The sequence below is a fragment of the Pelodiscus sinensis genome, chromosome 12, assembly GCF_052426305.1.
Source record: "Pelodiscus sinensis isolate ZL-2025 chromosome 12, ASM5242630v1, whole genome shotgun sequence".
NCBI classification, from domain to species: Eukaryota; Metazoa; Chordata; order Testudines; family Trionychidae; genus Pelodiscus; species Pelodiscus sinensis.
Genome location: NC_143063.1, coordinates 14209678 through 14222515, shown reverse-complemented (window position 1 = coordinate 14222515; position 12838 = coordinate 14209678). Strand labels below are relative to the sequence as shown.

The following is a 12838-nucleotide window of genomic DNA, read 5'->3' as shown; positions in this document are numbered from 1 at the left end:
CACCAAACAATTGCACCTTCACCTGCTCTAAATGGATTTTGATCATTATATATGGATGAAAATCCTACTTTATCAGACACTAGAAGATTTACCTGCTATTGCTCAGGTCCTTAACTCAAATAAGTTTTGTGTTTCTTCATTTAAATCATTGTTCTCAGGTGAGGCTGGGGATGAGGAATTCAGTACATAGGCTGCCCCAGAGAGAGAGGACAATCCCAGTCCTCTCTGACTGCAGCAGTTTGGGGCCAGGTGAGAAGTGTCTCTCCCTGGCCGCTGCAGCAGCAGGCACAGCCAGGCAGGGGTGCATGTTCCCCGACTGGGGGACAGACACACACAGAAACTCTCTGAAATACATAGCAGATAGCTGTCCCTTTCTCCTCCCTTACCCCTTGTTAGCCAGCTGGGGTTGTAGCTGTGCCAGTCTCCATCTCTGGCCCCTTGCTGCCCTCCATGGTCATTCTGCAGTATAACTCCCTCCTGCCAGACCTCTCCCTTCCCATTTTATGAGAAACAGTAGAATTCCATATACATCCCATTGTCCTGGCACAATCAAACCCTTACCTTGCTTTAAGTTATGATAAAAGGAAACTGCACACCAAATATAGTGGTCTTAGCTCTTATTGTTTAGGAGGAGTTCTTGATCAAACAGGCTCACATACAGTCAGACGCACATTTCTAAAATACATAGTAAGATTCTTGACACTAGTTAAAGCCTATGTGCCACAAGAACTTCCTTGATTCTGAAATCAAGTGGGACACACAATTGGATGCAACCCTAGCTCAAGATACTTTTTGTTCTATCTATCTATCTATCTATCTATCTATCTATCTATCTATCTATCTATCTATCTATCTATCTATCTATCTATCTATCTATCTATCTATCTATCTATCTATCTATCTACCTTCTCTCCAGAGCTCCTGAAGGAGAACTCTCTGTAAACTCAGAGGCATGTCTCTCTCATCAACCAAAATTGATCCAATAAAATATATTATTTCACCTACTTTGTGTCTCTAGGGTGCTACTGAGAGTCATAGGAATTTGTGTAAGATATAATCTGTTCCTGAAGGCTCAACCCACTCACTTTACTTTAAAACACGGCTCAAACTTGCCGTGCTCTCTTGGCACATTACTCCTATGCTCAGCTCTGCTCCTCCTTCTTTCTATTACTCATTTTTCTTTTCTGCTTACTTCTAATGTATTATTTGTACTAAAAGATTCACCTGGAATTGTTCAAGTCCTTAACTCAATTCACTTTGTTTTATGGAAAATAAAATGAAAATGTACATGCTTCATTTAAATCATTGCTCTGGGATGGAGATGGGGATGAGTTCCTGGAAAAATCATGGAGCTGATCCTCAAGGAATCCATTTTGAAGAACCTGGAAGAAGGGAAAGTGATCAGGAATAGTCAACATGGATTCACAAAGGGCAAGTCATGCCTGACCAAACTGATTAGCTTCTATGAAGCAGTAACTGGCTCTGTGGAAATGGGAAAGTCAGGGGATATGATATACCTTGACTTTGGCAAAGCTTTAGATACCGTCTCCCACAATATTCTTGCCAGCAAATTAAGGGAGTATGGATTGGATAAATGGACTGTAAGATGGATAGAAAGCTGGCTAGACTGTCAGGTCCAACGGGTACTGATCAACGGCTTGATGTCAGGTTGGTGATTGTTTTTTAGCGAAGTGCCCCAAGGATCTGTTCTAGGGCCGGTTTTGTTCAACATCTTTATTAATGACCTAGATGAGGGGATGGATTGCACCCTCAGCAAGTTTGCTGATGACACAAAGCTAGGAGAAGAAGTAGATACACTGGAGGGCAGGAATAGGGTCCAGAATGACCTGGACAGATTAGAGGATTGGGCCAAAAGAAATCTGATGAGGTTCAGCAAGGACAAGTGTAGAGTCCTGCACTTGGGACGGAAGAATCCCAAGCATTGTTACAGGCTGGGGATTGAATGGCTAAATAGCAGTTCTGCAGAAAAAGACCTGGGGATTACAGTGGATGAGAAGCTGGATATGAATCAACAGTGTGCCCTTGTAGCTGTAGCCAGACAGGAACCCCCTTGTAACATCCATTTTTGCTTGCCTGGAGCATACAGGGCACACAGAGCAGAAGGCCCAAGATGCTGTGACCGTGAATGGCTGTAAACAGAGATACGCCAATTGCTGACCAAGAGGCTGCCAAGGAGTGCCCTTGACTCAAACCCATATTGATACGAACACACATCCATCCGCAGGGGAAGGAATCTCTCGCCCAGTAAAAAAATGTCTAGTGCTCACAATTTAGTTATCTCTCTTGCAAGTGTAAATTAACTTGAAACTTGCTTGTAAGAACTGGCGCCACAAAACGGACCAGTACAATTCGGCATCTTAGATAAGAAAGAGAATACGGGCCCCCAGGGGTATAAAGATGGGTCCAGCAGCGCATTTTCTCTGAGTGTCAATCTACCATCTATCTGGGTTAAGTGTTTGATCTCCCGAGGTTCCAAGGGGACGCCCACCTCGTATTCGTCTTTCCTAGGAATTGAGAGACCGGCCCTGGCCTGACACGCTGGAGTCGAGAGGCACATAAAGGGGTAAAAATTGTACCTGGATGTGGTCCTTTGTTTAAGTATATATATACATAGTGTTAGAGCTCTTTAAAGATTAAGCTGTCACTTGGTACCATTATTTCTATTTTCTATCTTTACCTTTTTCCTGTGATCATTTTTAAGACCTATATATATATATATATATATATATTTGCTAGCATTTAAGAAATAGAGCAATAGCCATTGTAACCATATGCTTTTATAAGTCTTTTAATAAACCTGTAACTGTTTAAGCTTTAACCTGACTCCTCCAGTTGCTGTAACAGAACCAAGCACAATTTAAAAGAACTTCAGCCGGTCATAAAGGGACAGACATAGGGAGAGCTTGGGCGTTTGGATCTGTGTCACTCCCAGGTGACAAGATCCGTTGGGGCACCTTTTCAGCCTTTCCTAGGCTGCCCGCTGCGAAGGAACTTTGTGTTCTAGCAGCTAAAATCTAAGGTGTAATAAGCTCTTCCTATATAACGAGGCGTCTGTTGGCCTGCTGGCCACCCTCTGCGATGGGACCCCGGTCCTAGCAGTAAAGACACGGACGTTAAACCTTTTCTCGGAAGCATACACACACACACTGCCCTGACCGTCGGCTGACAGTAGCCAAGAAGGCGAAAGGAATATTAGGTTGCATTAGGCAGAGCATTGCCAGCAGATCTAGATAAGTGATTATTTCCCTTTATTTTGTATTGGTGAGGCCACATCTGGAGTATTGCATCCAGGTCTGGGCCCTCCACTACAGAAAGGATGTGGACGCATTGAAGAGGGTCCAGCAAAGGGCAACCAAAATGATTAGGGGGCTGGAGCACATGACCTATGAAGAGAGACTGAGGGATTTGGATTTGTTTAATCTGCAGAATAGAAGAGTGAGAGGGGATTTGATAGCCACCTTCAACTTCCTGAAGAGAGGCTGTTCACAGTAGTGACGGATGGCAGAACAAGGAGCAATGGTCTCAAGTTACAGTGGGGGAGGTCTAGGTTGGATATTAGGAAAAACTATTTCCCTAGCAGGGTGGTGAAGCACTAAAATGGGTTACCTAGGGGGATGGCGGAATCTCCATCCTTAGAGGTTTTTAAGTCCTGGCTTGACAAAGCCCTGGCTGGGTTGATTTAGTTGGGATTGGCCCTGCCTTGGGCAGGGGGCTGGACTTGATGACCTGCTGAGCTCTCTTCCAGCTCTATGATTCTATGATTCTGTGAGGGGTTCAGTATGCAGGCTGTCCCAGGAAGAGAGGACTACCCCAGTTCTCTCTCACTGCAGCAATTTGGGGCCAGGTGAGAAGCACCTCTCCATGGCAATTGCAGCTGTAGTGGGCACAGCTAGGGGAGGGTTACATGTCCACTGCCTAGGGCAGGACCAGGTACATCTGCCCCATGCAGTCCCCAGACAGAGTGAGGAATGCAGCAAACTCTGCATTTTCTTCTTGCTCCCTGCCAACAATATTCTCATATGAACCCTAATCTCCCCCATCCCAAAGAGCAGCTGGGTGGTGGGCAGTCCTGGACAGGTGGGAAGTGATTCTCTCTCTTTTATTCATGGTTTCCAGACACATCCCATTTTCCTGGCACAACCAAACCCTGACTTTGCTTTAAGTCATGGAGCGGGGAACCTTTTTTGCGATGGGGGCGAGGGTATGAGTGATATAGAGTAGTGAGGCAGGAGTGTGGGGCATAGTGCTGGAAAAGGGAGGAGCTGAGGTGCCAGAGGAAGGTTCTTGCCAGGTGACAGCGCACCGCTCCTCCCCACACCTCCCCCACAACCTCCCAAACTGCTGGCCTGCGCCCCATACAGATAGGGCCCTGCTTCTCCCCAACCTTTCCCGCCACCTCCCAAACTGCCACCCTATGCCCCACCCGGAGAGCCCCCTGCTCTTTCCCACCCCTCACCTGCCACTTCCTTAAATGTCACCCTATGCCCCATATAGACAGTGCCCCGCTCCTCCCCACCCTTGCCCTACTACCTCTTTAAATGTCACCCTGTGCCCCATATAGACAGCGCCCCGCTCCTCCCCACCCTTAACCTGCCATCTCCCAAACTACCAGCCTGTGCCCCACACAGACAGCGCCCCATTCCTCCCCACCCTTCACCCAGCACCTCCCTAACTGCCAGCCTGTGCCCCACATAGACAGTGCCCTGCTCCTCCCTGTAGCCAGACACAAAAACCCCATCTTGTTTTTCCACGAGCCCCATCTTGTTTCCCCCCCCCCCCCCCCAGAGAGCAAGAGAAAGGCAGTCAGCCTTTGATGCCCTGGGAACACAGGTTTGCTGCCTGTCCCTGACTCTACCATAAACAGAAACCAGACAGTAAATGGGCTAGCTGACGACCCGGGACCTCCCGTCGCCCTGATGGCTAGTACCAGTAATTGACATGCCTGCACTGTCCCAGGAGAGGAATCTTCGCCCATCACATACCAGAGGTGCCATTGTCTGCATTTTCCCAGGTGTAAATTATGCTTTGCACCCTTCGTGGGAAACTTGGCATTCAAAGCCATTTTTTCCTAATTGGCCACTTGAAACCAGGAAGAAGCCTACATGACCCAAGGGGTATAAAAGAGGTTCCGCTGCCCACCCCATTTGAGCTCCAATCATCTATACCTGCTGGCAGGTATTGATTGTCTCCCGAGGTCTGTGGGACGCCCAACCTCGCCCTACTTCTTCCCGAGGGATTGAGAGAAAGACGCTGGCCACGCCAAGTCTGGAACGCAGGGGTGAAAATATATACCTGCTATGTGTCTATTTTGCATGCATTTAATAAGAGCTCAGAGAACCAAAGGGTTTCATGGTACCTGTAAGTAACTTATTAGTGTAATTTCTGTCCTGTCCTTTGTAGTGTCTGTGTTATCTGTAACACAGTAGTAGCATTTAACAACTAAGTTTACCCTGTAACAATAAATAGTAACTGTTTAAGCTTTAACCTGACTCCTTCAGTTGCTGTAACAGAACCAAGCACAATTTAAAAGAACTTCAGCCGGTCATAAGGGACTCAATGCCCTGACCGTCGGCTGACAGAATTGGCGTAGTCGGCAGGATTGTGCTACTGGTTCACATACAGCAACATGAAGCCTGTCATGATAGACATGGATTTTAGTGGTATAGAGAAAGGGTTTGCCCAGGAAGGTTGGGGCAACCCAAAATGGGATAGAGAAATGTTAGGAAAGGATTGGGGAAATCCTGAGGATTTGTGGGTGCAGTTCTGTAAGTATAGAACTGCCTGCAAGCTAAAGAATGGGACAAAGCCTGAGTCTGTGGAAAGGAGCCACTTTCCATTTAGCAAGGAAAACAGGATCAGGCCCAGACAAGCAGGCAGGTAACAGATAAGATTGAAAGCCTTGTGGTAGAACTGAGAAAAAGGCTGTAAGTACTGGAAATCAAAATGCCTTAAGCATAGGTCATGTGGCAGCTCACCAAAAGAATAACACCCTGACTGCACAGCTAAATAACCTAGCAGATGCAGCAGTACAAATTTTTGCTGCCCAGGTGGATTGGGAACGCCTGTACATTTGGCTACATAAAACCTTGGGACACACAGAAAGCGATAAGCTGGTGTGGCAGGCACATGCCAGGGGGTGGCCTATCACCCACAAACAAGCCAGGAATCTGGTACAAGCTTGCACCCTATGTGCTGAACTCAGGAAAAACATAACAGAAAGGCAATGATTTGCCAGGCTAAAAGATGGAAAAATACTATGGGCAACCTGGCAAGTAAATTATATTGGTCCACCGCACACCAGTAAGCAAGGGTAAAAGTATGTTTTAACTGAAGCAAAAATTGTTTCAAAAATTGGATTTGCTTACCCAACCCGATGGACAACAGGGTTGTCTACGATCATGGGACTAAACCACTTAATAGCCCTTGTCCCAACACCCCAATTTGGGGACACAAACCCATGTACTGCACTCCTATAAGGGAAAAGGAGTCTGAACAACTGCAGATGCTGGGCTAACACCAATAACCATCACTGAGGCTTAGATTGTATCCAAGACTGGCAAACCTTATGTTTTATTACAGAAAACTAAGGCAATAGCCCTAAACAGTGCTCCAGTGGGATGGATCCCTCCCAATGCTGGTGTGGATCCGGGAAAACCACCATGAACTTTTTGTATATATATACCGCTTGCTGTTGTAGTGCTTGCAACCACTGTTGTTAGTTACAGACTATTGAAATAAGACATGGCACTCCAACTCGCCATGGTCTTCTTCCTCATCCCAACTGCTACTGCTGTACCAGAACACCTTACTTGACTCCTCTACTGAACTGGGAATCGAGTTTGTCCCTCTCAGCCCAAATGACTGGTAAAACAAAGTGACATCTTTCGATGGGAACCGGTATGGTTCAATAACAGCGACTACCGCAATCCTCTAAATAACTCTGGGGGGAGGTCAAGGGCGGAAGGCAAGGAAAGTGGCAACGAACGGTATGGGATAAGACATGCTGTAACTAAAAATGTAAAGCCTCATGGCTAGATTGGCTAGCCCAACACCTAGGACTTCCGTTAACTCCATTCCTTCACTCTATTGTAAATGCTATATTAACCATTTTACTTGTTGTAATTGCTTACTGCATGCTTCTATGTATTGTTAGGCGTTTTGTGTACACTGCTACCTCCTCTGCACAAATCTGGTATATGGCGTTGGGAAGCGATCCTAATCAATCCCTTGATCCTAAATTATCTGATCAGACCCTGGTGATAGGGCGATTTTAGCTTCCTCCAAGGAGGGCAAAGGGTGCTGGCATCACCGCCATCTTGCGTTCTGGGACATAGTGAGGTGTGTCAAGGGGGTGGAATGTAGCCAGACACAAAAACCCCATCTTGTTTTTCCACGGGCCCCATCTTGTTCCCCCCCCACCCTAGAGAGCAAGAGAAAGGCAGTCAGCCTTTGATGCCCTGGGAACACAGGTTTGCTGCCTGTCCCTGACTCTACCATAAACAGAAACCAGACGGTAAATGGGCTAGCTGACGACCCGGGACCTCCCGTCGCCCTGATGGCTAGTACCAGTAATTGACACGCCTGCACTGTCCCAGGAGAGGAATCTTCGCCTATCACATACCAGAGGTGCCCATTGTCTGCATTTTCCCAGGTGTAAATTATGCTTTGCACCCTTCGTGGGAAACTTGGCATTCAAAGCCATTTTTTCCTAATTGGCCACTTGAAACCAGGAAGAAGCCTACATGACCCAAGGGGTATAAAAGAGGTTCCGCTGCCCACCCCATTTGAGCTCCAATCATCTATACCTGCTGGCAGGTATTGATTGTCTCCCGAGGTCTGTGGGACGCCCAACCTCGCCCTACTTCTTCCCGAGGGATTGAGAGAAAGACGCTGGCCACGCCAAGTCTGGAACGCAGGGGTGAAAATATATACCTGCTATGTGTCTATTTTGCATGCATTTAATAAGAGCTCAGAGAACCAAAGGGTTTCATGGTACCTGTAAGTAACTTATTAGTGTAATTTCTGTCCTGTCCTTTGTAGTGTCTGTGTTATCTGTAACACAGTAGTAGCATTTAACAACTAAGTTTACCCTGTAACAATAAATAGTAACTGTTTAAGCTTTAACCTGACTCCTTCAGTTGCTGTAACAGAACCAAGCACAATTTAAAAGAACTTCAGCCGGTCATAAGGGACTCAATGCCCTGACCGTCGGCTGACACTCCCCACCCTTCACCTGCCATCTCCCAAACTACCAGCCTCTGCCCCACACAGACAGCGCCCCATTCCTCCCCACCCTTTGCCCGGCACCTCCCTAACTGCCGGCCTTTGCCCCACATAGACAGAGAATCTGATTTTCTTTCACCACATCTGTCCAAGTACCACCCTATCTAATATATACAGGAGAATGTTTGTAAGTTTCTGCGCTAATAACTTGGACACTATAAGAGCTACTGCAACTAAACTTTGCATGGTATAACCTTTCATCCAGGAGAAGGTTTTAAGGTACTTTTGGACCCAATTGGGGTCCCACCCTGCCCCCCATGGCACCTGTGGCCCCGGGTACGAGCTGGGGTGCCCCTCCCGCATTTAACCTCCCCTCCACCCAAGGTCACACCCCACCCCCAGGGATGACGCAGACCTATATTTTAATCCCTATAGAAATCAGTGCAACTTTTCTACCATTCAAAAAAAGATAATGGACTATTGTTTTTCTACATTTTGTTCCACCGGTTTCCCGAGCAACGCTGGGTAGCTCCAGCTAGTAATTTATACGATGAGGCTTTTAGAAAATCTTTACTAACTGCAAATAATAGAATGATTTCTTCCAAAAGATCTTGCCATGAAGATTTCAACATGGGGTTTTTAAAATCCAGTTTGGGGAGAAGATTTGAAGAATAAGCATCTGCTTCTCTGAATGACTCAATAAATACAGGCACTGACTTGCACTGAATGTCTTGCAAAATTTGATTAGATTCTCCAATGAATCAAGGAAGGAAATACATGTGTAGAAAGTTTTAGATTAAATATTACTAAAAAATATCAGTCTATTATTCAACAAAACTGTTCCCTACGCATATTCAGTCAGAACTACTGCCTTTAGTGACAAAAATAAATGCTTATCATCTTACTCGCTTTAGCTTTCTAATTACAGGGCCAATTACTTACACCTGTGCAAACCAGGTTGGGCAGGTACATCTGAGGGTTTAGCTGAGCTTTTAGATCCTTTTTATTGATGTTGACAGTTGAGGGGAAAAAATAACCTGGCATGGCTTTCAGATTTAAAGTGCAGTTTTCAGGGCTGGTAGCTAGATAAACTTATTTGTTCTAGATTCACTGAAACTTCATATATCTGGTACCTTATGACAACATAATAGAATAACATTTAATTTACTAAGACTATCTAATTGGGATTACTACTGAAATACTCAGTATAGGAACATAAATATCTCCCTTTCTAGTAGAGAGGCTTAATGCCTGTATATTATTTGTGTAGTAGATGTGAGATGTACACGCACAAACATTTTCTGCTTCCGTGTGGCAGAAACATTCTTGGTTTCTTTAAAAGATGCTCAAGCCCAGATAAGCTCGCTACTCTGAATGTGCACATCATGGACTCTAAGCCCTGGCAGTTAAACTGTAAATGTAACCTATGACTTTTTTTAATTCATAAAGAAGTGTTGCAAAAATCTAATTCCAGGTCCCCTTAGCAAGGGTGGAAATTAGAATCTGGTCTCTCAAATAGCCTCCCTACTGTTTCTTGCCCTATCAGATAACCATGCACTTTTCTAGCACCTTCCACTCCAGAATCTCAGTCCTTTGCTATGAGGGTAAAACTGCACTATGCAGAGGCAGCACAAGGCCTTTGCATGGCTTAAATCTCCCTATGTACTGGAAGGCAGAAGCAGAATTTAAGAAGTATATAGGGAGATTTCAGCAGTGCATAAATCATACCGTTGCTCTGCACAGAGTTGGGATGCGGAGACATCCCAACATAGTAGGGGATTTAATTTATATAGGACCTTATCAACACACCATGTTTTATCACACTTGCTATCTGGTCACACGGCATAGGACTGAGTTTCACTCTCTAGGGAAATAAACTTTACAATAACAGCCCTGTAAGGATGGCAGAAAACAAAAATGAGATCGGTTTAGGATGGATACCTTTGGAGGCAGGGGCAGAAGGAAGGCTAACCAGGGACGGTATGTCACTAGCTTATTAGGGGATGGGGCTTTGGTTCCTCTGCTCCCAAATATTCTGCACGCTGTTGGGCATCTTTATTCCTGCTGTTGCCTGCCCTGGAGTGCGAACAGCTCCGGGAGGACCTAATCTTGGGTCTGTAAGCGCCGGGCACTGGCCGGAGCGGTACTGGGCTGGATGGGACGGGGAGCTGCCCGCTCCCCTGTGGCCAGGTTGCGCTGTGCTGGGGGAGGCGTGAGAGCCAGGGGGCGGGGCGTTCGCAAGCCGGGCTAAGGAGCCAGCTGGGCTCGGCCAGCGATTGAACTTCCCGGGCGGGGAGAGGAGCGAGGCTGCGTGAATCAGCCTCTCGGCGCTCGGGGGGTAGCGCCTGGTGAAAGGAGAGGGGCGCCCGTGCCCGCTGATTGGCTGGCTGATATCGGGCCGCCGTTGATTGGCTGGGCGCGGCAGTTTTCTTGGCCGACTCGGGCTCGCGCCCCGCCTCAGAAGGCTCCGGCTGCGTGGAGGGGCTCGTCCCTGCGTTCTCCGGCTCCCCGCGGCGCTGCTAGTGGCTGCGGCTCGCGGCATGAGCCGGGGCGATGGGGCCGGCGCTAGGCTCGTCACGTGGCCGAGGGGCGTCCCGACCCCCCTTCTCCTGCTCCTGCTGCTGCTGCTCTCCCCCGACGCCAGCTGTCTGCCGGGTCCCCGGGCGCGCCAGCAGGGCGGGGGCAGCGCCGCCCCCAGACCCCCGGGGCCGCCCGTCGTGCTGAGTAAGGGCGGGGCGGGGGGCTGGGTACTGAGCGCTGAGGAGAAAGGCGGGGGCGGGGGGCTTGAAGATGAGGCCCAGGCACCCAGAGAGGCGTGGGAGCCTGGGGGGGGGGTCTGGGGCAGACGTTTGGGGCGGGAGGGGTTGTAGAGGAGGTCTGGCGAGGAGGCGGGGGGGGGGGGTGGACAGTTTGGGGATGGGTCAACAGGTGAGGCTTGAGGATGAGGAGCGGTGGAGCGTTGGGGGGGCAGCAGATGAGGAGGAGGGGTGGAGCGTTTGGGTGGGGGGCAGCAGATGAGGAGGGGTGGAGCATTTGGGTGGGGGGCAGCAGATGAGGAGGAGGGGTGGAGCGTTTGGGTGGGGGGCAGTAGATGAGGAGGAGGGGTGGAGCGTTTGGGTGGGGGGCAGCAGATGAGGAGGAGGGGTGGAGCGTTTGGGTGGGGAGCAGCAGATGAGGAGGGGTGGAGCGTTTGGGTGGGGAGCAGCAGATGAGGAGGAGGGGTGGAGCGTTTGGGTGGGGAGCAGCAGATGAGGAGGAGGGGTGGAGCGTTTGGGTGGGGGGCAGCAGATGAGGAGGAGGGGTGGAGCGTTTGGGTGGGGGGCAGCAGATGAGGAGGAGGGGTGGAGCGTTTGGGTGGGGGGCAGCAGATGAGGAGGAGGGGTGGAGCGTTTGGGTGGGGAGCAGCAGATGAGGAGGGGTGGAGCATTTGGGTGGGGGGCAGCAGATGAGGAGGAGGGGGTGGAGCGTTTGGGTGGGGGGCAGCAGATGAGGAGGAGGGGTGGAGCGTTTGGGTGGGGGGCAGCAGATGAGGAGGAGGGGTGGAGCGTTTGGGTGGGGAGCAGCAGATGAGGAGGGGTGGGATGGGTGGGGGGCAGCAGATGAGGAGGAGGGGGTGGAGCGTTTGGGTGGGGGGCAGCAGATGAGGAGGAGGGGGTGGAGCGTTTGGGTGGGGGGCAGCAGATGAGGAGGAGGGGGTGGAGCGTTTGGGTGGGGAGCAGCAGATGAGGAGGGGTGGAGCGTTTGGGTGGGGAGCAGCAGATGAGGAGGGGTGGAGCGTTTGGGTGGGGAGCAGCAGATGAGGAGGGGTGGAGCGTTTGGGTGGGGAGCAGCAGATGAGGAGGAGGGGTGGAGCATTTGGGTGGGGGGCAGCAGATGAGGAGGAGGGGTGGAGCGTTTGGGTGGGGGGCAGCAGATGAGGAGGAGGGGTGGAGCGTTTGGGTGGGGGGCAGCAGATGAGGAGGGGTGGAGCGTTTGGGTGGGGAGCAGCAGATGAGGAGGAGGGGGTGGAGCGTTTGGGTGGGGGGCAGCAGATGAGGAGGAGGGGTGGAGCGTTTGGGTGGGGGGCAGCAGATGAGGAGGAGGGGGTGGAGCGTTTGGGTGGGGGGCAGCAGATGAGGAGGAGGGGTGGAGCGTTTGGGTGGGGGGCAGCAGATGAGGAGGAGGGGGTGGAGCGTTTGGGTGGGGGGCAGCAGATGAGGAGGAGGGGGTGGAGCGTTTGGGTGGGGGGCAGCAGATGAGGAGGAGGGGGTGGAGCGTTTGGGTGGGGGACAGCAGATGAGGAGGGGTGGAGCGTTTGGGTGGGGGGCAGCAGATGAGGAGGGGGTGGAAGGCTTCCTGAATGGCAGGTTAGTTCAGAAGGCCCAGGGTTAATTAATGGTGTGGTGTTGAATCTCCATTGTCATGTCCTTTACTTCCTTGGTCAGGCAGCAAATGTTGTGTGGGTGCTGTGTGGCTTGTAGGATGGCACTCCATGCGGGTCACTTGTATTAGGTCTCAACACTTTGCAGGGCTGCTCTGATTTAGGGCATTAAAAGTAACTCGGACAAAACGCACTGCTTTTAAACCATGCTAAACTAAACTAAAAACAATGAAT

The 12838-nt window shown here is 49.7% G+C and overlaps 1 protein-coding gene across 2 annotated transcripts in view; it reads left to right on the top strand.

Moving 5' to 3' along the window:
* The first annotated feature begins 10671 nt into the window (after positions 1–10671).
* The window catches only part of PLA2G15 (phospholipase A2 group XV), a 46221-nt gene continuing 44054 nt past the window's right edge, over positions 10672–12838 (top strand). The window contains exon 1 of one of the 2 annotated variants that reach the window (XM_075940322.2): positions 10672–10968. In XM_075940322.2, coding sequence (XP_075796437.2) covers positions 10785–10968 — 184 coding nt within the window. In that variant the 5' untranslated portion in view covers positions 10672–10784. The remainder of the gene's footprint in view (positions 10969–12838) is intronic. The other variant, XM_075940323.2, reaches the window with a different exon arrangement.